Source organism: Vespula vulgaris, chromosome 12 (assembly GCF_905475345.1).
Source record: "Vespula vulgaris chromosome 12, iyVesVulg1.1, whole genome shotgun sequence".
In the NCBI taxonomy this organism is placed as follows: domain Eukaryota; kingdom Metazoa; phylum Arthropoda; class Insecta; order Hymenoptera; family Vespidae; genus Vespula; species Vespula vulgaris.
Window position 1 is genome coordinate 5,055,001 of NC_066597.1, and position 26,480 is coordinate 5,081,480.

A 26,480-nucleotide genomic window follows, 5' to 3' on the forward strand; every position below is an offset into this window, starting at 1 on the left:
CTTTTAGTTTTATTTGTTAAACCTTCACAAACACGTTATTTTACTTTGAAGTTATAAAGTCATATAGATATCTACATTTTTTAAATTTCGTTTTTCATTCTTTTTCTTCCTCACAAACGTAATTGTTAATTAAAAATTCAAAGCTTACTCTTTGTTAGTAAATTGTTTTTTACAGTTCCTCTTTTCTATTTATTACAATTTATTTCTTTTCCATAAATAAGAAAAAAGTGCTGAATATAAATTACATTATAAGTTTCACATTATATATATATTCGAGAAATAGTTACTTATTCTTTTTTCAAACTCTTCTATTGTCACTACTACCAATACCATTAATACTACTACTACTGCATACACCTACAAATTATTTATGAACCCATTTTTTGTCCATAAATACAAAAGTCATAAATCATTTGTTCCAAAAAAAAAAAAAAAAAAAAAAAAAAGAAGAAGAAAAAACTTGATAACGAAGAATCACAAGAAATGTACGAAACATTAGGTCGATACGATTAATTTTGCTTTCATCGTCCACGTTATATTTTCGTTCATCATTTTCGTCTTTTCTCTCTCTTTCTCTTTTTTTTTTGCGACTAATATGTATATGTTAGCTACGTGTCAAGCATTACGCCATCTATAAACCTGCAGAGCTCTGAGCCGGGAACGAGATAGGTTGAGCCGCACCGTAAATCTAGCGAATGCTCTAAATTAAGCCGCGTCTCGTCGACTGAAAAGAGAGTCGACCGTTCTCCGGACTTAAAAAACGGCGAAGAGAAGCGTTCTCGCTCACCGATTTCCTTGTTTCTCCTTCCTTCTTCATTCTTTCTTTTTCTCTTTCTCTCTCTCTCTCTCTCTCTCTCTCTCTCTCTCTCTCTCTCTCTGTCTGTCTCTCTCGGATTAGTTGGCTGATACGAGACCGAGAAAATGGGTTTGTTAAATCGACCGCTACTCATTATCGCGATAACGTCGTCAGTTCTTATCGTGAGAAAAATATTTCTTAGGATGAAATATGTTTCAAACGAGTTTTTATATTATAATTGTTAAAGGAAAGCAGTGGAAAATATAGTTGATATAATAAATAAATATGTTTCATTGGTAAGATTATTAAGTGAAGCATATTGTTAATTTTAAAATATAGATTAGTCTTTCTCACTCCTTTGAACCGTACAGAATTATAATTTGCACTGTCTTATGTGTATATCTATTAGATAAATGTATTTATATATCTTCTGTATATATTTATATATCTATTATAGTTTCTCTGGTAGGATGTCCTATTTTTTTTCCTTTTTTTTTTAATCATTTGATTCTTACAAAGTATATAATTATACAGCGATAAAAAAAAGAGAGATATTTAATTAATTTAACTTAAGAGTAATATTTTTTTTTTAATCTAACTCTAAACTGACTGATTTATACATTCATATATATATATATATATATATATATATATATATATAAAATATAATAATATATATATATAAATATAATAATATATATATATTATAATATAATTAAGTCATATTTCAAAAGATTTATTATTCGAAAAGTACAAGGAAAAGACAATCAGATGAGAGTGATGAATCAAGGAAAAGTTTTCCATTGCAGGAAGCAACCCTTCTTCAACGAAAGTTCACAAAATATCTTCTTGGTCGTTGTTTGATAAAAGAACGGAAATCCTTTTAGTTCGTGATGGTTGTAGGGTGATTGATAGGACGAAAGTGGAATAGTGATGAAACGTTAGAGAGAGAGAGAGAAAGAGAAAGAAAGAGAGTGAGAGAGAGAGAGAGAGAGAGAGAGAGAGAGAAGAGAGAAGAGAGAAAGGGATAAAAGAATCAACGACGCGTTACGTCGTGTGAGGACGTGTTTCGATCGTTGATAAAAGTTTGATTCGTTGTCTATCGAACATTCGTTACCTAGCATGTAATATCGATATTTCTCGATACGTCATACATGGTGTCTGAACTGTTACGAAAGGATGGAATTTATTTTTCACTTTTTATTTGTAGTCTGAGAGACGATTCGTTGTTATTTATAATCGATATCGTTATCCGTTTTAAGCTGGACTGTCTCTTTCTCTCTCTCTCTCTCTCTCTCTCTCTCTCTCTCTTTCTCTCTGTTTCTCTCTTTCTTTTTCATCCTTCTTTTGCACATACTGTTTTTTTTTCATTCTTTTTATTTTACTGTATTTTATTTTTTACTTCATTTTATTTCATTTTCATTCCTCGTTTTCTTTAGAAATATACGAACCTTATGTACTAAGCAAGTATATATGTACATATATATGTGTGTTCTCATAGGTATAGTCGATTGCTCATACGATTGTATCGGAGAAGGAAATATCAACGGCGAAACTATTAGTGTGGGTCGAAAATCGGCAGGAAATATCGATACTAGAATTCCGGATTCATGCTAGTTGGTGGCAAATTTCCGAGTAAACACGTTGCCCGCCGAATTCACTTTCATTTCACGGACGATCGGCGACATATCGATCGGCGAAGTGCTAGCCATTACGAGCTATCGACTCTCAAAGGAGTAACGTTAATCCTCTAGTCTGTGGTAGGTCTGTTTGGACCTATCAGATCGATCTTTGGTCTTTCTAAATGAACCACCACGACTATTACCTTCATTATAACGTCGATCATTGATTTGAATTACTGTTTAACATTGAATTACTATTTAACGTTGATTGTCCTCTACATTAAATTTCAATTTTCTTTTTGTTCGTTATAACATTAATTCGCGTCGTTACGTCAATCGATTTCGATACAAATCGGTTAGGAAAAACTTTGATAGCATTAAAGCACTGTAATTTGAATTGAATCTTAATTGCTCGAATATGAAACTTTCCATTTAACATTTACGTTCACGTATATCGATAAAACTTCGATTTTTTTTTATATCTCTTTTTTATTTTTAGTTAAATAATATCAATTTATTTTTAATTAATTTGACAAATGAACGATCCGATCGAAATAGAACATTTTTTATTTTACATGCGTACGAATCAGATTGTTCCTCTTTAAGGTCAATGTTGGCTAAAGTTCATTATTATTTGAACCCGAGATAAATAAAGAATATCTCCTGATTTAACGTTTACATATTATAGCATCAATAAGTTTTTTATAGGCCTACTTCTATGTACTAAAATTAGTACCCGGTGGGTCGAACTGTTTGGTATTATTGTTTTCCGAGCTCGAGAATCGCACGTTGACAAGCTCGTGTAGAAACGAAGGGTACAGTCGTAGGGGCCATTTGATCCGGATTGATGGATGCTCTCGTCCGTCAGCTCATTATTGCTTTCCATTATATCCACTTTCTCTGAGCACAGTCGAAATCGTCGGTCGACAAACTACTCGATCGATCGTTGGTTGTTCTGTGATACGATGGTTCCTATTCATAAGTTTAATTAAAAATTTCTTGGAATATATCAGATTTCAAATTGAAAATATAATATACGTTTATATTGATTAATATATAATAAGTAATTAATATAATATATTTATTATATTATAATATCATGACTAATTGATATAGTAATTAATTGATATAGTATATTCTACTATAATATATAGTAATACAAATTGATAAACATAATTACATATCGTTCTATATTATTATTTCCTTCTGACTGCATATTGTTAAGTTGAATTTGTCATTGACCATGAGTAAAGAAATTAGTAGAGATAGTAGTGCGAAAGAATCGTTTCAGATTTAGTTAGAACCATGTCGTTATGAAATCATAAAAAGCTGTGTTCTTTTTTGTCAGCATTTCTCTTCGAGGAAACTTTTAACGAGAACTTTACCTTCCTTTTAACTCGTAACTTCGCTCTCGTACGCAAGATATAATGGAAAATAATCTCTTTTCATCATTCTCTATTATCTGATAATAAGTTTATAAAGAGAGGACAGATCGTTCCTTTTTTAATTGTAATTTCATATATTTCGGGATTTATTATTTTTTGATTTCTGTTTTTCTTTTTATTATTATTATTATTTGTTTTTTTAATGAAACCAGAAAAACAAGTGCCGTTCGATTTTTCTATAATTTTAAATTTGAAAAAAAATGAAATAAGTAAGTAGATATATCTATCACATATTTATTCAAGAATGTAGACCTTTTATTGTATCGTTTATCAATTGGACTCTGTATAATGTGAATAATATCGGTGGATTATCACATCAATTTAGAAGGAAGTAAAATTGACCTACATTTTACGGTCTGTTATCTATATGTCGTCCTAGATCCTTTTCCCCCGTATCTTATTCATACTTGAATACGGTTTAATCTTTCATTTTGAACATATTCATCTAAAGACGACTTTAGACTTGAAACAGCTTCATATTTAAGCCGAATCTCGAGAAGGAATCGCCACGGTCTTTGATGCCTTTCGCGAAGGTTAAAAAGAAACGCTTATCCTATTCAAGCATTTTGAAACGTGTACAATGGAACGTGATTGGCCGAGCTCGAAGAAAAGCCAGTATTCTTATACGTCGGGTTCAATACTCAAAGAAAGAAAGAGGTAGAGAGAGAGAGAGAGAAAGAAAGATGGATAGTGACCAAATATTTATATCGATTTATCGAAATGATTTGCACGATTTTATAGAAATGCTATCATTTTCTTTTTACAATTCGATCTGTTCAACGATCGCTGAGTAGTAGTTCAATTAACAAGTATTTCGAATTTATACTCCTCGTTAAATCAGTTTATTCCGCCTAATTCTCCATTCATTACCGACGGACTGTTCTATTACAACAAATTTCTCTATGCATTACGTTTCGCTCCATCCAATGTTGTACTCGTTAAATTAATCCACTACGCGTTTACAGCTTGTCCCAATTTCGAGCTTCATTTTCTCGAAATAATAGGCTCTGTAATCTTAACAGAGAGATGATTTATTATCGCTTTCCCGCACTTTCATTTTCGTCGACAGACAAGATTTCTGTGTTTTGTCCTTTGAACAAATGAAAATGAAATTAAGAGGATTTGAGTCTACGTTTGTTAAAGATACCCTGTATTTAGTGATAATTAACTCGTAAAATATATATGAGAGAGAGAGAGAGAAAGAGAGAGAGACAAAGAGAGAGAAAGAGAAAGAGATAGATAAACAGAGAGAGAGAGAGAGAGAGAGTGAGAGAGAGAGAGAGAGAGAGATAGAGAGGGGTGGAAAATTAGTCGGGGATGAAGGGGGTTGATAATGACCACCAGGGTCGTCTTATCTATGGACAGTCGACCCGACAGTAGCTCGATAAGAGAACCCTTGGGGCTTTTCAAGTTGGCCTAGCCATCTTGGCTAAGCGCCATTTTTCATTTTCTAATACAGAAAAATAGTCTATCAGGTCGTAGGGTGTGATAAAAGGGAGAGGAAGAGTGAGATCATCGTAGCGAAGCGATAAAAGTACTTCGTCGAGATTCTTTCGTCTATTTTTCTTGATTTTTTTACGATAACGCTGACGATGACGAAGTAACAGGAAGTAAAAGTAGTAACAACCTCGTTCAACTTCATTCTTCGTGTTTGCTTTATTTTCTATTTTCTTCGAAAGTTTTGACGTATGAATTTGCAGCTAATGTTCCTATAACTCAGGCACTTTACTAACAAGGTATTCTTATAGCACGGTTTGAAAATTGCTGGAACTAGTTTTAAAAAATTGTTTTGATAGAATACATTAAATATACAAGAATGTCCTGATAAATTTTGCATTTTCTTTTCTCGTGTTTTTATTGAAAAAAAAAAATGTTTATTATATAGGATCAAAAATTCATTACAGAATAATTTTGATCAAATTCTACATCTTCTTTTTTTTTAGAGATGTGGAGAAACTTTGTTTACTAAAATATGGCAATTATTTTAATTAATTATTTATTAATTTATATAATTTTATAAATCAATGTTCTTTCAAAAGAAATCATATATTTTTGATTGTATTGCTCGATGCAATTTCATATCCTTTATAACAGAATATTAACCTATGTATATTGAAAAATTATTAATTTAGCAGATATTTTAATTTAAATATTAATTAAATGCAGGCTAAGCGTAAAATAAGTGCAAGATGAGCTCGGAGAATATTTCGCGTATTTGTTTCAAGTCTCTACGACTTTTAACTCCAGAGATGTTCCCGTGCAAATGGAAAACGTGACTATTAATAATGTTAGAACAATTGTACAAATCTCTTCGATAAAAAAACTACTAATTTGTTTATTAATTATTTATTAATCTATATTATATTAATATAATTTTATAAATCAATCGTAATCTGAATTTTTTCTTAATGCAAATTAATATAAATTCACTTCGTAAAGATCTTCTTTATGATAATTATTTAGAACAAATTGTTGATTAATTATTAGAAATATGCTATACAAATAGAGAAAATCCTGCTTTTTAAAATAATAGTTAATTCAAGTTTTTACGACTTTTAGTTTAGGAGATATTCCTATATAAATGGTAGATGTTTACATTGACCCACTAACCTATATAATTTTATTTAAATTGGTTCGATGACACACTGACCTATATAAATTCCAAGAATTTACATGGCTCTACTGTACCCTATTACTACTATTACTACGAACAGCTGTATTGCATGAATTATGAATGGAAATCTTTCGAAAGTGATATCTTTCGAACGAAAAATCGTAGAAACATGAAACAGGCACCGTTTTCAAATATAATTTATTCTTTATTTATTTAAATATTGCAATAGTATCGATATAATAATTTTTATAATTTAATTAATTTTTCAAAAAGAACAAAATAATTCATATTTTTATTATAGTTATGTAAGTTATATTTTGTTTATTTAAAATAAGGAATAGAGGATTTGTTAATTACCGCCGATGTATGAAATTAAAAGAGAAAAAATTCGAAAGAATCTTTTTTTGTAATAAGAACATAACTATGAAATATCTGCTAAACTAATAGTTTTTTTAGTATATATGAATTAATATTTTTATATAAAGAATGTCAAGTTGCATTGAGCAAGCAATCAAAATGCAATTAAAAACATATGATTCCATTTAAAAAGAACTCAGTTGACCTTTTCATATCTTTTAAGTGTCAACCTGTAAAAAGATTATTGCTATCATATTATGGCTGTTTTGTACTGTACGACTTTTGTAAATAATGTTTCTCTGTATTTTAAAAAAAAACTCAAGGTGATTAAAGTTATTGCTTCACTATATATATCATTTTATTATCATTTTATTTATTATTATTTTTATTATTTCGAATTGGAATATTATAAGAATAGTGGAATAAAAATTTTAATTATATTAGTTTCTTTATAATGCAACGAATTTTTTCAACTATTTAGAAGCTAGAAGACGTGTGTCGTTTTTCTTATCTTTTTCTAACGAAACGTTAAATATTATATAATAATATATAATAACATATAATATATTTAATATATATGTCGTTACAAATTTTTATGTCATAGAAGAATTATCTGCATTAAAAAATTTCACTTTTTGATTTATGCGTAATCAATGTAGAAATGAACGAGCGGGAGACATTCTTTATTGTCATGTTTTTTTTTATATTTATAAAAAAAAAAGAAAATAAACAAAAATTATAAGGTTGACTCAGAATTCATAAAGAAGATTTGAAGTAACAGGTACCTACGTATAACTCCAAGAAAGCTTCGAGATTGTCCTTAGTACTACGAATATAAAAGATACTCCTCAGATTCGATACAGTCATACAATCGTATTATAGTTGTGCCGTGTTTGCGTATGTATCGTGTTTATATGCAAGTGTACTATATCGTATACCTCTACTGATAAAGGCAGCAGGTAGGTCAGCAACGAAGCGATAAAAGTTTCTCGAGAGGTTCTTCTCTCTCTCTTTCCTTCTTTTCAATGATACAACGATGCCATTCAAGTCCTCTTTTATGGGCGGTTACACTGTTCTCTACGAATAGTAAATGACTGCCTCGTTCGATTATCCTAACTCTCTTCTCACGGTTCAATTATAACATCAACCGTCGAATGATCATATATCGTGAGATTGAGCGAAGAAATTGTGATTAAATTTATGATAATCTTTATTTCATTATAAACATTATTTCGATAATACATTTACGACATATTTACTTTCGAAATTACTTTTATCTTTGATACAATTCATTCCGTTTATAATGAAACAATTTTTTTTTATACATTTTTCTTATTGAATTCATTTCTAATTAACTATGTTCTTTTGAAATCAAAATTACAATTTGTTTCACTTAGTTTTTCGTTAAAAGTTTGTTTCATTCTAATTACTATTTCTTATTTTCAATTCTCCATCTTGTAAAATTTTTTCAAAAGCAAGGATTATATTTCTTTAGTTGATTACAGCAAACCATGATCGCTGGATTCTTTAAAAATATTATAAAGAAGTTAGTGTTATCACGTTTGAACGTTACGACCAATAAATTTTTGACTTTCATTGTAGACAAGGAAGAATCATGATTTCGGGATCAAAGGCATAAAAGTCTTTTATTATCGATCCGACGGCTAAAACTTCATAATCCATCACGTTTTCCTCGTTGCTTCTTCTTCTTCTTCTTCTTCTTCTTCTTCGAGTCTCCCTTGATTTATAACGGTCCAAGCTAAAGGTCGTTTCGCGATAATCGTCAAGAAATATGAAAAACCTTGAGATTTATAGAGAAGGACCGTACAGAAATTCCGTCGGCCATCTATATGTAAGGTTTTTCCGTGGCGCAGAAAAATTTTCTTGCTAAATCAGATTTTTCTTGTGAGTCTCTCTCTCTCTATTTATCTATTTATCTATCTATCTCATGTCTTTTTTTCTCTCACTTTCTCTTTCTCTCTCGATCGTTTTCTCAACATTTTTTTCTCTATTACAATCGTTTTGTAGACAAGCAAACGATCTCTCCCTCTCTTTCTCTCTCTCTTTTTTTTTTCTGTGCGGTTCTCATACTGGTACTCGTAAAGCTCTATTTGCTGGCATTCCTTACCGACGTAGCAAAGCTCTCTTAGTCATAACAGCAAATACGTAAAGCGTTCCAATTCGCTTTGCTTTATACTTTCGTTCATCGTTTTACTGCTTCGCGTGCGTGCCTTTCGTAGAGTTATGTGTTATCCTATGTATATATATATATATATATATATATATATATATATATAATCTGTATATATGTATATATATATGTATGTATGTATATGTATATATACACACAAACATAGACGAAAGTGTACTCGATGATCGCATTTGTTAAATTTTCAATTTGAAATTCGTATGTACACACAAATACACACACACACAGAGAGGAGAATGTGTCTGATGATAGCGTTTGTTAAGTTTTTAATTTCGAGTTTGCACGAGTTTTTTCTCTTTCTCTCTCTTTCTCTCTTTATTTATCTACCTGTCTGTCTATCTATCGACCAACACATTCGCGAATTCACGAAGCTCGTAGAGGCCCGCTTGTAAGAGCAATGCGTGAGAACGATCTCACGGTTCGCTGGAAACTTCCGCCGGATAACCGGTTACGGCTTTTAGGTGTCTGACAAAGTAACCATAAAATGCGATTACTCCAGACCGATTCTATTTTCAACAGACTACAGAAACGCGTTCGTTAGTCTTTGTGAAACACTACCAATGCCGTTTGTTCGTGATCACAAAAGAGATTTTACGAAGGTTTCGATTGAGAATGTCTGTTAATTTTGACGAATCTGATCGATACTTATACAGATTAATCAAGAAAAATAAAACATACGATTAAGATAACATTATTTATTCAATTTAGGGACTATTACTTATAATATTAGATATTTTACAATATCAGAAATATAAAAACCGATGAATAAGAAGGTCTCCGGATATCCAAAACAATTTTCTTCTTCCGATGAACGTCATGCTATCGAACATCTCAATCACTTTTTCATTGTATTGTCTTAGCGCTTAAACAGTTTTAGGGATCCCAGAAAGAAATAAAGGAAACAAAAAGAGAAAAAGAGAGATGGAGATAGAGATAGAGATAGAGATAGAGATAGAGATAGACTTAGAAAGAGAAAGAGAATAAGAAAGAGAAGAAGGTTTTATGGGATAAGAATAAGTTGATAACAATGAAGAAGAAGGGTAAGAACGAGATCATAACAAATTGGTTTGTTTGTTTGATATAGGGGTGGACAAGGCGTACGATGCTTAGGGATGCTTGGACGAACGACGGTGGGAAAGGCTGGTGGCGATGTTGGTCCAGGTTGGGCGGATTGCTGGCGATGGCGACAGCCATTTCCTGTCTCGTTGTCTCGTTTCCGGGCGCCTCGGCCAATCCGGAAGCGAAGCGTCTTTACGATGACCTGCTGTCGAACTACAACCGCCTCATCCGCCCCGTTGGCAACAACAGCGATCGCCTCACTGTCAAAATGGGACTACGCCTCTCCCAGCTCATCGACGTTGTGAGTAGATCCCACTTAACCCATTATCTGCCTGCATGAATAGCCTTTAGTCTCTATCCATCTCTCTCTCTCTCTCTCTCTCTCTCTCTTTAGACCTTTAGGGGTATCGAGGAGATATATGGACTAAGTGCCCATCCGTTGTCCTATTGATTCATGTATCTTCTGATATCCTTCCCATAGACTATCTTTCCTTTTTTGTCTTTTTTCTTCTTTTTTTTCTTTTATTTCCTGTATTTATTGAGAAAAAATAATTAATATATTAAAATTAATACAGCTTTCCACAATAACCAGTTTATACAAGAACGTCGATCTTTCAAGCTATCTCCCATTGTCTCGCCGTCCGCTACCTGTCGATCCTATCAACGCTTAGCGAACTGATCGATTCTACGAACGAACGTCGAACAAGTACGACGGTGATATCGTACGTGGTTAACTCTTAATGAACCGTGTTTCGTCGTGTTTGCTTCGACGTGTCTCTTAGAACAAATATTTGTGGAATTTGTTGAATTGTCGAATTTTGAGAATACATTAAAGAGAGAGAAAAGAGAGAAAGAGAGAGAGAGAAAGATAAAAAGGAAGAGAGGCGGAGGAAAAGTTTTTCAATTCAATTTATTAACGTGTCGTTTGATCATTTTTTAATTAATACTTAAAAGGACAAAATGGTTATATATTCATATCGAGATATTTCAACAATCGTTTCAAATGCTATACCAGTTATGTTTCATGCGAACGAAATTCTACTAATTGACGATACGTAGATATATATTCGTGGAATTTATATCCCGTAGACACGGTTAATATGAAATAATTATAGTTGTACGGTCCGTACGAAACGTTGGTCGTAACGCGAAACTAGAGTAATACATATGCACGGAATATAGATTATGTTGAGCTTGTAGATGGCCGATAGAGCACGTCCACGTACTTGCGACGATAAGTTGAATTCCGGAAGTTCCTCGCCGGAACTCGAACTAATTTACAAGCGAAGTGATCTGTGCCACTTGAGCCATTAATTGCTATAATCTGATAGCGAGCAATCAATCGCGTTTCCATTCGGTTAACTCAAAGCTAAACCTAAGCATCGGAGAAAGTAGCATTTGTATTAACTTGCACGAGTAAAATTATTCTATTCGAATGAGGACTCTCCTTTAATTTTCTTAATTAATCTTTGTAATTTTGAAGTTACATGTATATATACATACACACACACTTATACATGTTATTTTCTCTTTTTTTTTTTTAATAACAGAATTAGTCGGTGCAGTTAATGTCTGTATGTATTTTACATTTTATATAACTCTTTGTTTAAACAGAAAACAAAAAAATTGGATTACAAAGGATTATTTTTATATGTACATTTACATTTGAGCGAGAGAGAGAGAGAGAGAGAGAGAGAGAGAGAGAGAGAGAGAGAGAGGGAGAGAGAGAGGGAGAGAGAGAGAGAGACTACTTCGTAGAAAGATGGTAATTTGTTTAAATTCGAAAATTATGTTCATACCTTTTAAATATATCAATACTAAGTATTAGTATTAAAAAAGTTGAATCTATATAAATAAGAGAACTGAAATCGACGATCGATCTGAATCATCTTTTCGATTAATAAACGATAAAATATATAATACATATGCTAATTTTGATTGGAGTAGCCGAAGGAAGTCTTAAACACGTGCCTATCGTAGCTAAAGGCTAATCTAACATCGATGGCGAGGGTTCGTTTGACTCGAGTGTGTTACGATTACGTGATCGTCTACTGAAATGTCTCCTTGGTTATTACATTCAGGTTACAAGCTTGCAGAACGAGCAGTATTTCGGTAATTGCGTCGATCGTGTCTCTGTATTTCTCCCTCGTCTATACCTTCTCTCTCTCTCTCTCTCTCTCTCTCTCTCTTTCTCTCTCTATCTCTTTCTCTTTCTCTCTCTCTTCCACGATTACGCTTGTGGTGTCTATGGTCTAAGTACGTGCTTCCGTTTAAGCCATAATTAATTTGTTATCGTCTAATGGTATACACAGAGCATCGAGTAACATCAATGTAGTGGTTTCTGGCTCTAACCGGTTAACGTCGATACCGAACGTTGCTTTAATTATAGCTTTCATAGTTTATTCTCGTTAGTCATTAGTACGTATAGTTTGATAGCCGATCTCGAGCTTTTATTTAATATTTTCGTCAAATTTAATTTGCTTAGAGAACGAGAGAGATAGATAGATAGATAGAGAAAGAGAGAGAGAGAGAGAGAGAGAGAGAGAGAGAGAGAAAGAGAGAGAGAGAGAAAGAGAGAGAGAGAGAGACGTAAAATCGTTTTTACAAATTTCTCGTTGCTGTCTTCTAATCCTTAATCGTGGACTTTTTTCTTTCGCTCGTTAATGAAGTGGTCTGTTGATGTTTAGTCAACGAAATTAGGCACAGTGCTGTGTACGAAATTCAAAGTTAACTCGATAACAGCTACTATTTACTCATTTGGTTTAACGATCCTTCTCTTCCATTTCGTATAGAACGATTATCCTTGTATTAAGCGTGAAATCATTTCCCATCTACTGTATTAATGGTGAAATTTGCAAGGGAACATGAATTTAAAGAAATAAAAAAAAGGGAAAAGGAAAAGGAATAGAAAAAAATAGGTCGATGCAGTAGCATAGAGATTGATTGGAGAAGAACGTTATCGAATTTTCTTCGATGATGAAGCTTTTTTTTCGGTCGTAAATGTTTTAGCCTTTGCAAATTGTGATTTTATCACAATAGAAAGTTGTAAAAATAAGAGCGGGTAACGTCATATCACAAAATCGATAGTTTAACGAACCACTTCTCTCTTTGAAATTCGTCGATTTCAAAACGGATAACGAGAATCTTTGGCATCTTTTTCATACGATTTATATATAACGAATACATTTTCATAATATTCGGTTTTCGAATGAGAAGGAGAGGGAGAGAGAGAGAGAGAGAGAGAGAAAGAGAGAAATTTGGATTTAAAATTCATCGACGTTTGCATACTCGTTTGCGTACCGAGTACCTATGTACAATATATATGTACATCTCGGTTTATTTTATTGATCGTTATGAAACCCATATGAAAATAAATTATAGCTGTAGAAAAAAGTAGTAAAAGCGTGGAGGAAGAATAAAAAGAAGCAAAAAAAAAAAAAAAAAAAAAAAAAAGAACGAAAAGAAAGAAAGAAAAGAAAAAAGAACAAGAAAAAATAGAACGCGCTTTTGAATGCGTTCCCTCGTTATATTATCTCAGATTTCTCGTAGTGTTTTTATGAAAATAAAAAATATATGGTCGCGTTGCAACCATGATATTTCGACTGTCAACGTTTATGATTCTCATTGGAAATCGTTATGACGTGTAGTCGGCTCGTAATTTTTCGCTTTAACAGGGAAATCACGCATGGGCCAGCACAAACAGTAATTACTGCGGAAACGTGGAAACGTATATGCAGAGTTAACAAAGCAATTTTGTCGACAGGTTTCAAACAATCGACACGATCGAATCGAATATAGGGATTCTGCTTTTTGTTAGCAACGTAGCAACAAACCATCGGTTTGCCAGTTTCGACGACAACCTCAACAACGATTCGACGGTTCATATTACGAAATATAGTTCGTAATTAAAAAAAAGGAAAGAAAAAAAGTAGGTAAACATTTTTTATTTACGATAAATCCGAGAGCAAAAATGAAAGTTGCGATATAAATCCGTTAAAAGTGTGAGAGAAAATTTGTACGATTTGAAAAAAATCGTATTGTAATAGTTTTCGAAAATTACTGGTTTTTTCTTTCTCTTTCATTTTTCATTCTTTTTCTTTTATTTTTTTCTTCCTTTCTTTTTACGTTATGATTTGTTCTATATAACTTGATTGAATAATTAAATTCTCTTATTTCTTACTCTCCGAGGGATACAGATGGAAAGATGGAGAGAGAGATAGAGAGAGAGAGAGAAAGAGTGTTCTTTGAAGAAACCCCATCGAGCATCTCTCTTAAGGATCTTCTTGATTTTCTTCCCCCTTGTTTTCGTTTCTCTTTTTCTTCTAACGCTACTTTGAAACACTAACCGAGTCTTGTCATGCGACGGCCAACGCCCACTTTCGCAGAGAGTAACATAGAGCCAGACGAAAGCTTGGGAATTCGATCAATAATCAGAGGCTAACCGGCCAATCGTTTCCCGCATATAAGTGCCTTTACCGATGTGCACACGTTTATAGAAAGAGCATGCCAATGGATACGAATGTGTGCGCGCTTATCTCTTCCGTATGCTTTTCTCTTTGTAGCGTGTCGTGTGTATCGGTATATATAGGTAGGGTCCACGTATTCGAGTTGATATAATGTCGTATATGGGGTATTTATATGTGTATGTTTTGTCCGGCAGCAAACGTGGGTGTATGTGTGTATGTGTGAATGTATGTATATCTATCTGTGCGTAATACTAGAAGCACAACAGTCTGGCAAGCATCCGAATGATCCTTTAAAGCTTTCCCGAGCTTTCCGAACACGACGCGTCTGCATAACACCGCGAAGCTTTTCGATTTCGTCGGTCGAATCTTTGTGGGAGAAAAGTGACACGAATCAAAGTGGAAATCTGGCTTTTCCAAGGATTTTCTGCTTCCGATAATGGGAATTTATCGCGGTGAACGTAGGAAATAATAATGTTAGATATTCAACGGGGATTTTAACGATAATTGTCTCCTGTATCGTTATTTCAAACTATTAAATCGAATTAAATTACTAGATTAATAACCTTTCGTATTTTATTTTATTCTCGCATTTCAAAGTTATTAACAGTTTGTTTTTCGATTTATAAATCAAGTTTTATATTATGTTAATTAATTATTTGTTATAACGATTGTTATAAAGAAACGATTTCTTCTTTCTTTTTTTTTTTAATCTAATCAGATATTTTTTATTATGAAATAAATAATGTTAGAGACGATTCGATAAATGGTTCCGTTAGATATTATTTGTAATATTTGATACCGGATATATTATTTCTTTAGAAAATGATGTTACGTTATATTAGATCTCGTAAAGTGTCTCGTGTTAACGTCGAGATAATTACAAAAACGAGTTAACGTAGAGACCAAGGAGAGTTGGCGAATTTCCAAAGGGACGATATCTCGAGAGAGCCATAAGGTTTCCTCGATTCTCTTGGTACGACGTATCTCAGTCTTCCGTGCCATTATTTACACGGGCTGCTCTTCTCGCAAAGGGAACGTGTATCTAGCTACTATCTACTTCGAATTCGGCTCGCGTTTCGCGGTAAACCTTCTCGTGTTCGACGTCACGTGAATTTACGAGTCAGTTCGCGAGCGTGCGAACGAAGATCGACTTTAGCTTCTTTTCGATCCGCCTTCGTCCTAGTAAATCACCGAAAGCGTCTTTTCTATCTTAGGTGAGGATTTATCTTTCGTGAGAGGAGAACGTTTTGTATGAAAGGTACAGCCATGTAAAATAATATACATAGCTATTTCTTTTCTTTTTTTTTTCTCGATATACATACATATCTGTAACGTATGTGCAACGGCGCCACATAGTATATTGTTCCATATAATAAAATATGCATCTTATTTTCCACGATATCTATGCAAATTGCTATCCAATTTTTTCTAAATGATTAGATTACATTCAATTAAATTTCTATTTTTTTTTTTATAGACGTTGAAACGTAAATATACCGAGCGTTTATATCAAAACGTATTTTTATTTAAGCAGTTTACTAGTTTTGAAGTAACCCTTTATTTTTTAAAAATAATTTTTAACATCAGGTTTACTCATACCGATTATATACATCTCAATTGAAATCTGATATATCGAAATATAAAGTCGGGCCTAACGAACAATGCGAGTTTTTCGTTTTATGATATTCCTTCATATTATCACATCGATCAAAAGTTAATGTAAATTAGGAGAATAATATTTACTTCAAGTTATGAAATCTGAAATTGAAATCTAAACGACGATGTTAAAAATACAGTTTTACTTTTTAAACGTTACTTTTAAATAAACAAATTTTTTTAATCAAAACGAACGTAGGTAAAATTTATTGATATTATATTTCGTAATACTTTTTTTTTTTAAATGGTCAAGTCAGATTACATATATTATATATTTAAATATTCTTTTCCTTTTTTTTACATAACTTTTAAAAAATGACAGGTGATTGGCGTTAATTATGTGGTCTTGAAATAGCGTGCCATTCGCAAATTCGAATTCGTCGAATTCGCACGAGCGATCAGTAAAAAATATGCCATTTTCGTTTGCATTTACTGCAATTAACGAGGGTCGGTCCAAGTGAGCAGTCTCGTGATGGAAACGTAATTGAGAAACGCGCAACTGATTGCGGTTAGGTTGAAACGTAAGGAAGAGGAACGAAAAGGGAAGTTGAGGAAAGAGGGGTGGGATGGGTTTGAAATGGCGTGGATACGATTTGCCGCTTCGAAGATCACAACGTATTCATCCTCTTCTAATTTTTCTTTCGTCGAATTATTTCTTCACGAAAGAAAGAAAAGAAAATTATCGTTCGGAATCATAATTAACGATTTCTTTTTTAAAAACGAAAAGAACAAATGGACGCCATTGGGTCTTCCTTAAAAAGAAATAAAAAAAATGATCACTTAATTTATCTCCTCTATAACTTCTAAACGAGCCACTCTTTCCTTTTCTTTTCTTTTTTTTTCCTTTTCTTTATTTTTTCTGTTTCCTTTTGTTTTTCTAGTGAAACATTCCTGTTAACATGTTGATTGTCATATATGAATTTTGTATGTTTTAATATTCTAAGGGTTCCAGTTATATTGCCACTTTATTTATAATTTCGTTATACCGTTCGTAAGCCGTAACGAAAATTGTTAATTAAGTTCTTTTTAATTTTTCTATATTTCCTTTCTTTCCCCCTTTTTTTTCTTCATTTAAATAACGCTTAACAAGTACAGTTTTATGAAAAAATAATATTGCGTTAAATTGATGGAATTTTTTCGGTAGACTTAATATATTCGAAAGGTTAAGCGTTGAGAGAGTGTAGCCCACTTTTGACTTTATCCTGTTATCCAGTTATCAAGTGGGACGGGGTTGAAGGAAAACGAAGAGAACGAATTAATATCAAAGATTATTATCGATCGCGAAGTTAATTCATTAAAAGCTACGGCATTTCCACGCGGCTTAACGTTCTTCCGTCCAATAAATTCGATATCGATTTACAATGATTCATTTATGCCCGATACCACCGTGGTCGCTGTCGTGGTTGTTGTCGTGCTCGTTGCTCGCGTTTAAAATGCGCCATTAATATATCGCGTTGGATATATACGTTTAAACCAATCGAATATCTATCGCGACAGGATTATTTGTTCTCTTCTATTTCTTCCAAAATATATCGATAGTTTGGAAAACCGTTGAAATTTAGTTACGATACTTCGTTTGAAAGATCGAATGTTTTTAATCGTTGCGGATAATTGATTGAAAAAAAAAAGTACTAACGAAACGATAATCTTAAGCTCTCTTTTAATTTTTGCTATTAAATTGTTATATTAAATTAACAATTGGAAAATCGTATTATCAGTGTTATTGTCGTTATTATTATTCATTATTCTCTCGCAAGTCTCATTTGTTCTGGAATTACAAAAAGAATTTTCGAAATTAGATAAGGAATGTAAAGAATTTTTCATTTTAATTCGGATATGATGATTTCGCATTTCTCTGTTTATCTTTTTCTATTCAATTTTGATGAATTCGTCTCATCAACTCTGTTGCTATTATGCAATCGGTAAATTCGTGCAGAATCGATCGTAATTACAGATTTTCATGTGTGTACGTAATGGCGATAGAAGGGAGAGGGATAGATAAAACCGCGTTTGATTGAAAAGCTTTGAGGACCTATATTCGGATTAACGCAAGTTAACGACATAATCATTGCGAATGGATCGATCAAATGTAACTGCATCGATTTGTCAGAATTATTTTTCTTTTATTAATGTTTTTTAAATTACAAGAACATATATACATATGTCTATTTTATTGAATTCTTTTTTGCGATAAAAATATCCAAACTCGTCGTAAAATAATATTAATGGCTTGTTAATTTTTATTAATTATATATTATAGCGTAGATAAGTTTCTCAGAACGTATAATTTCTTATTAAATAAAAAATTTGATTATACGGATGGTTAAGAACGATTTATTGATGTTTTCATCAAAAAGAAATGATAGATAATTACGCACATATACATACATGGCATTTCTTTATTGACAATTTTATAACCTTTCTATTTATTATTACTAATGTTATACCGATGTTAATGTTTATTTAGTTCTATATATTATTCGAAAATGTTGTCAACATTGAAAACTCCTGAATGGTTGAACGCCTAACCGCTAAACCCTTCGTTAAGCATATTATTTGTTACCTCCTTTATAAACAAAACTCGCAGGCTTTGCTCAGCATTGACCCGAATAATATCGTTAGTTCGTGCTCGGATTTTGCAACGATCGGGGTGATTGTAATTGTCGAAAGTTTGACATGGTAAATTTTAAAGGCACTCCTGCAGGTGTTCGTTAATAGTAATACGGTAGTATTATTAATTTTATAATAATTAATCAGTAATAAGTTTCGCTTATGAAAATTGATATGCATATCGTGTAATTTATAAAATATATTATTTTTTTCTTTTTTCTGTTTATTTTATTTTATTTTCTTTTATTTATTTTTTAGATAACTCATAACGATTTGGTTTCATTTTATTTCGTTGGTAAAATCACTGTCAATTAAAGTTTTTTATTTTAACTAATTTCCTATATCGCAAACGGCAAAATAAATCTTGATGTCATAATCTTTGAAGAATGTTACTAGCCGAAGTAAGATAAGATGAGTAGCAGCAAAATGGCGATTCTCTTGAAGCTTGAATTACATGGATCGCGTTGCTCTTCGTCGTTGGTAGTACCTGTGAAACGATAATGGATACGTTTTTGCTCGTTAAGACGAAAGTGAAGCGACGTTCTTATTAATGATTCCATCTTTTTAAGAAATGTCATAGCCGAGTGATGCTCGAACTTAATTATCTCGAAAGTATGAATTCACGATTTATGAGAATCATTTATTTGTTTCCTTTTTTTCTCTTTATTTATTTATTTATTTTTCAATACGATTAACGATTATTTGATCACGCACTAATGATACATACATATAATTAATGAGTAACGACAGATATTAAAATATTATTTATGGATCTTATTAATATTACTTTTAAAAGAAAGATCGTATTAATAGATTTTATGATTATTAAATTTTTACTTCAAAATTAAGATATTTTTTTATCTATGATTATTATTATTGTTATTATTATTATTATCATTATCATTACTACTATTACTATTGAATTTATTACATATTTATGGAAAAGAAGAAAAGTGTCCAATATAGATATGCTATATTCTCGATAACAAATATTCATATTAAATATTATATATATCTCGTTAATTGATATTCAATGTTCCATGTAAACATGTGTTCGAGGAATGCGTGAAATAAATATTTCTCTCTTTTCTTTCGTACTTCATCAACGACAATAATGACGACAACGACGAGGACTACGTTGACGGAGAACTCCATGTGAGCTTAAGTATACCGCAACCAGCTAAAGTTAATTATCCGCCTATGTCCAAGAGCATCAAAGTACTTCCTTAACGCGTTAGTAGAATTAAACTACATCGGGAGAGTAACTTAGAGAAGGTTGTGGTTAGGCAGTTTCTCGAGAATAATCGTTTTCTCTACGTATCCGTTCTCGCTACGGATAATTAAGTCCTCCATAGTTTTCGTAGGCTATTGATCATCGACCGATTACTCACGATCATGATTTGTAAATCAACTTTATCTTGACTATTATCGTCCATGTTAGGTTCCATGTAGCGTCTTCGAAATTCTAAAAACCTATTTGCTTTTTTTAGATAACAAAAATAATAATTCTGTTCTCCGATTCGAATAGTATCTCTTATCGTTGCGATTAATTAATAGAGATAATTGGGTTAACAGTTTAGGATATACAATTCTTAACAATAAATTTACTATGAACGATCTAGGCAATATCAACTATTCAATTGTGTGTTCCATGTATCATCGATGTTTCGGTTTACCACGCCCAATACCAGCTATAATCAATTGTATGTTGCCATAATTTCGAGTTCTAATTGTCGCGAACATATGATCGCTCCAATTACAATCAATAGCCATCTTGTAGAATGACTGCTCGAGCGTTAACTAGCTCGCGAGCTCTGCGTGTCGTAGGACGTATTCTGAAATTGATAATAACCAACGACGGAATCGACAGGATTTAGTCCGGCAAATAATGGTTTTCTCTCTTGCTACCAGCTGAATCCGGTAATTAAGTTTCCACGACTATTCTCCTGTTCCTGATCTGCCGATAATTATATGAACGTTTCGAATGGTTCTGAGTACGACGACGATCTGTCACAAAACTGAAAGAAAAAAACTGCTAGAAAGAAAAAAAAAAAATTTTTTCGAAGAGCGTATTCATTAAAATAATAATTCTATCATCATAGAATTTCATTTCTTTAGAGTATGATCAGCGTCAAAATCGAATTAAAAAATGCGAAATTGTAATTATAGGAGATGAGTGATCGCTAATATTCAAAATCAGTATGTATGTATATATTTAATAAAATACATATATATATATATATATATATATATATATAGTATATTGTGCGCACGTGTGTATATATATAAATCTATAGAGGAGAGATTCGATACACTATACTACTATATTTGATATTATATAACATGATACCATTTGACGCTTTGCCATTTTATACATCTCTACGATACAAAAGATGATCCTTCAATGCTTTTTAACAATCATTCACTCACACTTGTATACATTTATACCAATATTAATACTTTGATACGAATTCGTATTTAAAATATACATGTACCCTGACTCGTATCAATGCACTATTACTCATTCTATACATTGCTTTAAAAGCAATACCGAGGTATTTATTAATTGTTACATTCGTCTATAACGTCGAACTTTTTTTTATTTTACATTATAATAATAACGAAACATCGAATCTTTATTAGAGATCTATAGAAACGTAGTAGTTGAATTTTCTTGCTTAACCAAATCGAATGGTATTGAATTTCGGTAACAATATAAATTATACGAACTAGTCTTGTGTATTTTCAATGCAGATAGCTCTTCGATGCAATACTCATGTTACATACGAATGTATGTATTTACATATATACACGTAAATAGTAACGCGGAGGATATCGACGACAATGGGTTCGAACTAGAAGCGAAGCTTTAACCCTATCGGAGTGATCGCTTTCTCCCTTGTTACAGGGCGCATCTCGGGTAATTAAGTTTCCTGTAGTTTTCACAGACCACTGGCCACGAGTATTCGGCTTCCAATTGCTGTAACTACCGGCCGCAACTCCGTTCCTATTCTCTTGCAACACATCGTCGTTGCCGTTGCCGTTGCTGTTGCTGCTGCTACTGTTACTAGTGCTAGTGGTAGTGCCGATGTTAGTACTCCTACCTAAAGGTGGTTCCAACTACTTCACCGAGTTTAAATCTCATTTTGCCATAGGGGCCTTCTGTAGCCACAGAACAACAAGTAGAAGTCTGATCGGACGATCCTCCCGTTTGAACCGAAAACGTCTTCCAATTTTCCTTTTCCTCTTCTATCTTTACTCGATCCCTCTACTACTACTATTACTACTACTACTACCACTATTACCCATCACTACTACTACTACTACAACTACTACTACTACCTACTACTATTACTACTTCTACTATTTTTCGTCCTTTATCCCTACTGTGTATTCTTCGTCCTTTATCCCTTTTCCTGCGTTTCTTTAGCCGCTTGAATCAACGAAATAATGTTTCCCATTGCCGGCACGTATTTTACGATCGACTGTATTTGGTAGAAGCTACCGATCGACTTTTTCTTACTTTCTCGACTTTCTCCTTCTTTTTCTATTCCTTCTTTCCTTTCCTCCTTTGTTCATATCTTTTAGGATAGACGTCGAAAGTTAATTAGGATCTTCAGTTCGATCCAACATGTTTTAGATCGCTCGAATCAGATACTTCGGTAATTAACTCTTTCATGTTATTTTTCGATATTTCGAGTAATTTTAATTTTGTTTGGAACATAGGATATATCTTCAAATAGTTTACATTAGAATAAATTTTTTTCTCAATACCTTGAAGGTTTTTCTTCTGCTTCTCTTTTTTTTTCTTTTTAGTTAGACTTCAAAGGTTGATTAGGATCTTCTGTTTGATCGACTATGTTTTAGATTGGTCGAATGAGATACTTCCTTAATTAACTCTTTCATGTTATTTTTCGAGATTTTGAATAATGTTAATTTTGTTTAGAAAATACGATACTTGATAAGATCCTGAAATGGTTTAAATTAGAATAAATTCTTTTTCTTGTTTGTCGTTTTTCTTTCTTTCTTCCTTTCTTTTTTCTTTTTTTTTTTTTTTAATTAAACTTCAAAGGTTAATTTGGATCTTCTGTTTTATCGAGTATGTTCCACATTGATCGACTGAGATATTTTGTTAATTATCTGGAACATAAGATACATTTTGAAATAGTGGAAATTAGAATAATTTTTTTTTTATCTTGTCGTGTATCTTTCTTTTTTTTTAGTTAGACTTCAATGATTGATTAAGATCTGTTTGATCGACTTTGTTCCACATTGATCGAATGAGATATTTTGTTAATTAATTGGAACATAAAATACATTTTGAAATAGTGGAAATTAGAATATACTTTTTCTTATTATTTCGTCGTGTGTGTTTCTTTTTTTTTTTTTAGTTACACTTCAATGGTTGATTAGGATTTGCTGTTTGATCGATTATGTTTTAAATTGGTTGAATGAGATACTTCTTTTATTAACTCTTCCATGCTATTTTTTGATATTTCGGGTAATTTTAATTTAGTTTGGAATATAGGATACATCTTGAAATGTTACGATTTAGCATAAACTTTTTCTTTTTATTTCGTCGTCCTTTTTCTTTTTAGTTTGAAATTAATTAGAATCTCCCATTAAATCAGATCAAATTCTAAATTGGTTTAATAAGATGGATGTATTTCTTCACCTTTTCTTTTTTATTATTAACAAACTTTTAGAATCTTTCGATATCTTGAGTGATTATAATTTTGTTTAGAACGAAAACGCGAAAGAATACATTGTTACATTATTTCAGTAATCGTTCGGATCCTTAATCTTTACATTTTATATTTTCTGCCGGTATCTATGTTATATCGTGCATACTGCTCGGTGTATTTAGGAGAATGTTTCCCGTTATAATCTCTGGGGATTTACGAGAATCGGGAATCGCGTCGGTTTACATCGCGAAATTCCATAGTCCGGTGGGATTATTGTGCGAACAGTAGAACTCTCGGAAAAGCGAGCAGGCGTTCGTGACATGCAACGGTTCGGTCGATGAACCATTTTAAATGTTTTCCCACATATTTTCTATACGTTCGTACTACTTATCTTCTTTTTTTGTCATCGAGAGAAAAAGAAAAAGAAAAAGAAAAGGAAAAGAAAAAGAAAAATAATAAGAAGAAGAAGACAAAAAAAGAAGAAGAAGGAGCAGAAGAAAAAGAAGAAAAAAAGAAGAAGACAAAAAAAGAAGAAGAAGGAGCAGAAGAAAAAGAAGAAGAAGAAGAAGAAGACAAAAAAGAAGAAAAAGAAGAAGCAGGGACAGGCATTAAAGATAAGACGAAGACGCGGCGTATCTCGGCAACGAGTCCGCAGATGCATCAACCGAGTACCGTTGGTGGTGGTGGTAGTAACGGTGATGGTGCACCTGCATATCTCAGGAGCGCTGCTGCCGTGGCTATCGATTTTCGCGTAAAACTTGCGGAAAGTATATCCACATGTGTGTACATACATACGTACGTACGTGCGTTACATATAAGCCGTGTACCTTTTTTTCCTCTTTCTTTTTTTCTTTCTTTCTTTCTCTCTTCATTGAAACGTTTGATGAACGTTTGGTGTGAAGAAAGGAAAAAAGAAATAGAGAGAGAGAGAGAGAGAGAGAGAGAGAGAGAGAGAGAGAGAGAGAGAGAGAGAGAGAGAGAAAGCTTTACCTCTCATTGATCGTATCTCGTGGTAATTAGTGCAATCATGAGAGAGAAGTACCCTGCTAGCTTCGTTATAAAAAGAGAATTTGCGTTGACCTCAAAATCTCCTGCGAATCGATGTTATCATCATCGTAACGTTCCTGTTTTCATTCGCGTTTTCACAGTCGTTCGCTGGGAATTTCATGCTTTAATCTTTTTATCGACGACGAAATTTACTTTATCGCTCGTGCCTAACTCGTCTACCGTAACAAACTTCGTTGGCTTACTCGGGGTCACGTCTTTTCGTCTACCCTCCGCGTTTCCGTTAAATCGTCCACGGACAATTGCGAGCTTAGCGCGTTTCGTGTTCTATGCGGAGAAAAAGGAATGACCGACTTGCGAAGGATTGAAAAGAGAATTCCTTTTCTCTTTCTTTTTCTCTTTTTCTTTTTCTTTCTCTCCTTTTCTCTCTTTCTTTTTATTTCTTTCTAATGTAAGCTCTTTCTTTCTCTCTCTCTCTCTTTCTCTCTATTTCTCTCTCTCACTCTTTCTCTTCCTTTCTATCTCTCTCTCTCTCTTTTTCTCCTTCTTCCTCTCTCTCTCTCTTTCTCTTTTCGAATTTCTTTTTTTTCTTCTTTTTTTCCCTTTTCTTTTTTTTATGTTTACGTCCGGGAAACACGCATACCGGAAGACCTCCTACTAACGTTCCGTGCGTTTTGTATTCTTGCGAGCCTTCGAGCGATATCGCGAAACAGCGCGAGCAAGCAGCGCGTGCTCATTTTTTCCTTTCGAGCTCGTTTCATACCTGGCATCGAACAAGAAGTTCGTTTTTTCTGCGATCTCTAAAGACGAATTTTACGCCAGGTCATGAAAAATTTCGAGTGGTCTTTTACTCTCTAACGAAAATCCACGAAGAAATTCTCTTCTTTGAGTTTTCATATTTAAAAAGCGTTCTTATTTAAAGAAAAGATTTGTATATGTGTATGAGTGCATATGTATGTGTATGTATATATGTATATATCTATGTGTTCATTCGAAATTTCTATGGTAATAAAATTTTATATAGAATTGCACTTAATTCTTTCTTGGAATTTATAATATTCGAAAGGACTTTGTTTTTGTTCGTAATTACTGTAAATTTATGTTACATTAAATTCGTCTTGATCTATTTTACAAATTTGATATAAGAATAAAGAATAAGAAATCAAATAGTTACTATATATTTTTAAAGAGAGATAGATGATCTTTATTCGAATGATCAGATATTCCTATCCAGAAAGTTTTTTCTCTTATCAAAAAAATAACCGAAATATATATAAATATTTTGAATATTAAATATTAATACTAAATATCTGAGTTTTCTCAAATATTAAATATTTCGAATTTTATATGAATATATATATATATATATATATATATATATATATATATATATATATGTTTTTTATTTCGTTTGAGACGTTTTCCGTATCGTGTTGAGAACGTACGGATCAAGAGTATGTAATATAATGTCGAACGAGCGTCAGCTTATCATAAATATATTCAGAGATGTTCTTATCGAATCGGATCACGATGTGAAATTTCTTTGCATAGGTATCAAATATCGCAATCTGATTTTCGTATTGGTGCAGGATAACGTGTATATCGACTTACCTTGTGTCGCTTGGAATAATTTACAGAGTAGCTCTAACCGTTCGATCGACGAATAAATTACATGTGTGATCGCATTTGTGGACATGTTTGTACATTCTTGAACGTAATACATGATACCCGATGAAAATAATGTTTTATAATTTTTCTTTATTCTATTGACACTATGAAAACTCTAAGTCTGATAATATCAAAAATAATATGAAATATTTATAAAACTTTTTACGTTTCGTATTTATATTTAAATATCGTATATATGTATCCGTATATCCATTTAACTGCTAAGTGATGAATTAATTTGAAATATATAATATAAAAAATAAAGAATTTTCCAATGCAAACTCTCGA

At 32.5% G+C, this 26,480-nt stretch overlaps 1 protein-coding gene across 1 annotated transcript in view; it reads left to right on the top strand.

Annotated features, from left to right (window-relative positions):
* LOC127067951 (acetylcholine receptor subunit alpha-like 1) overlaps positions 1-26,480 on the top strand; it is a 131,591-nt gene that overhangs the window by 38,359 nt on the left and 66,752 nt on the right. Inside the window, exon 2 of the mRNA XM_051003437.1 lies at positions 10,128-10,403. Within this exon, the coding sequence (XP_050859394.1) occupies positions 10,146-10,403 (258 nt within the window). The 5' untranslated portion in view covers positions 10,128-10,145. The remainder of the gene's footprint in view (positions 1-10,127; positions 10,404-26,480) is intronic.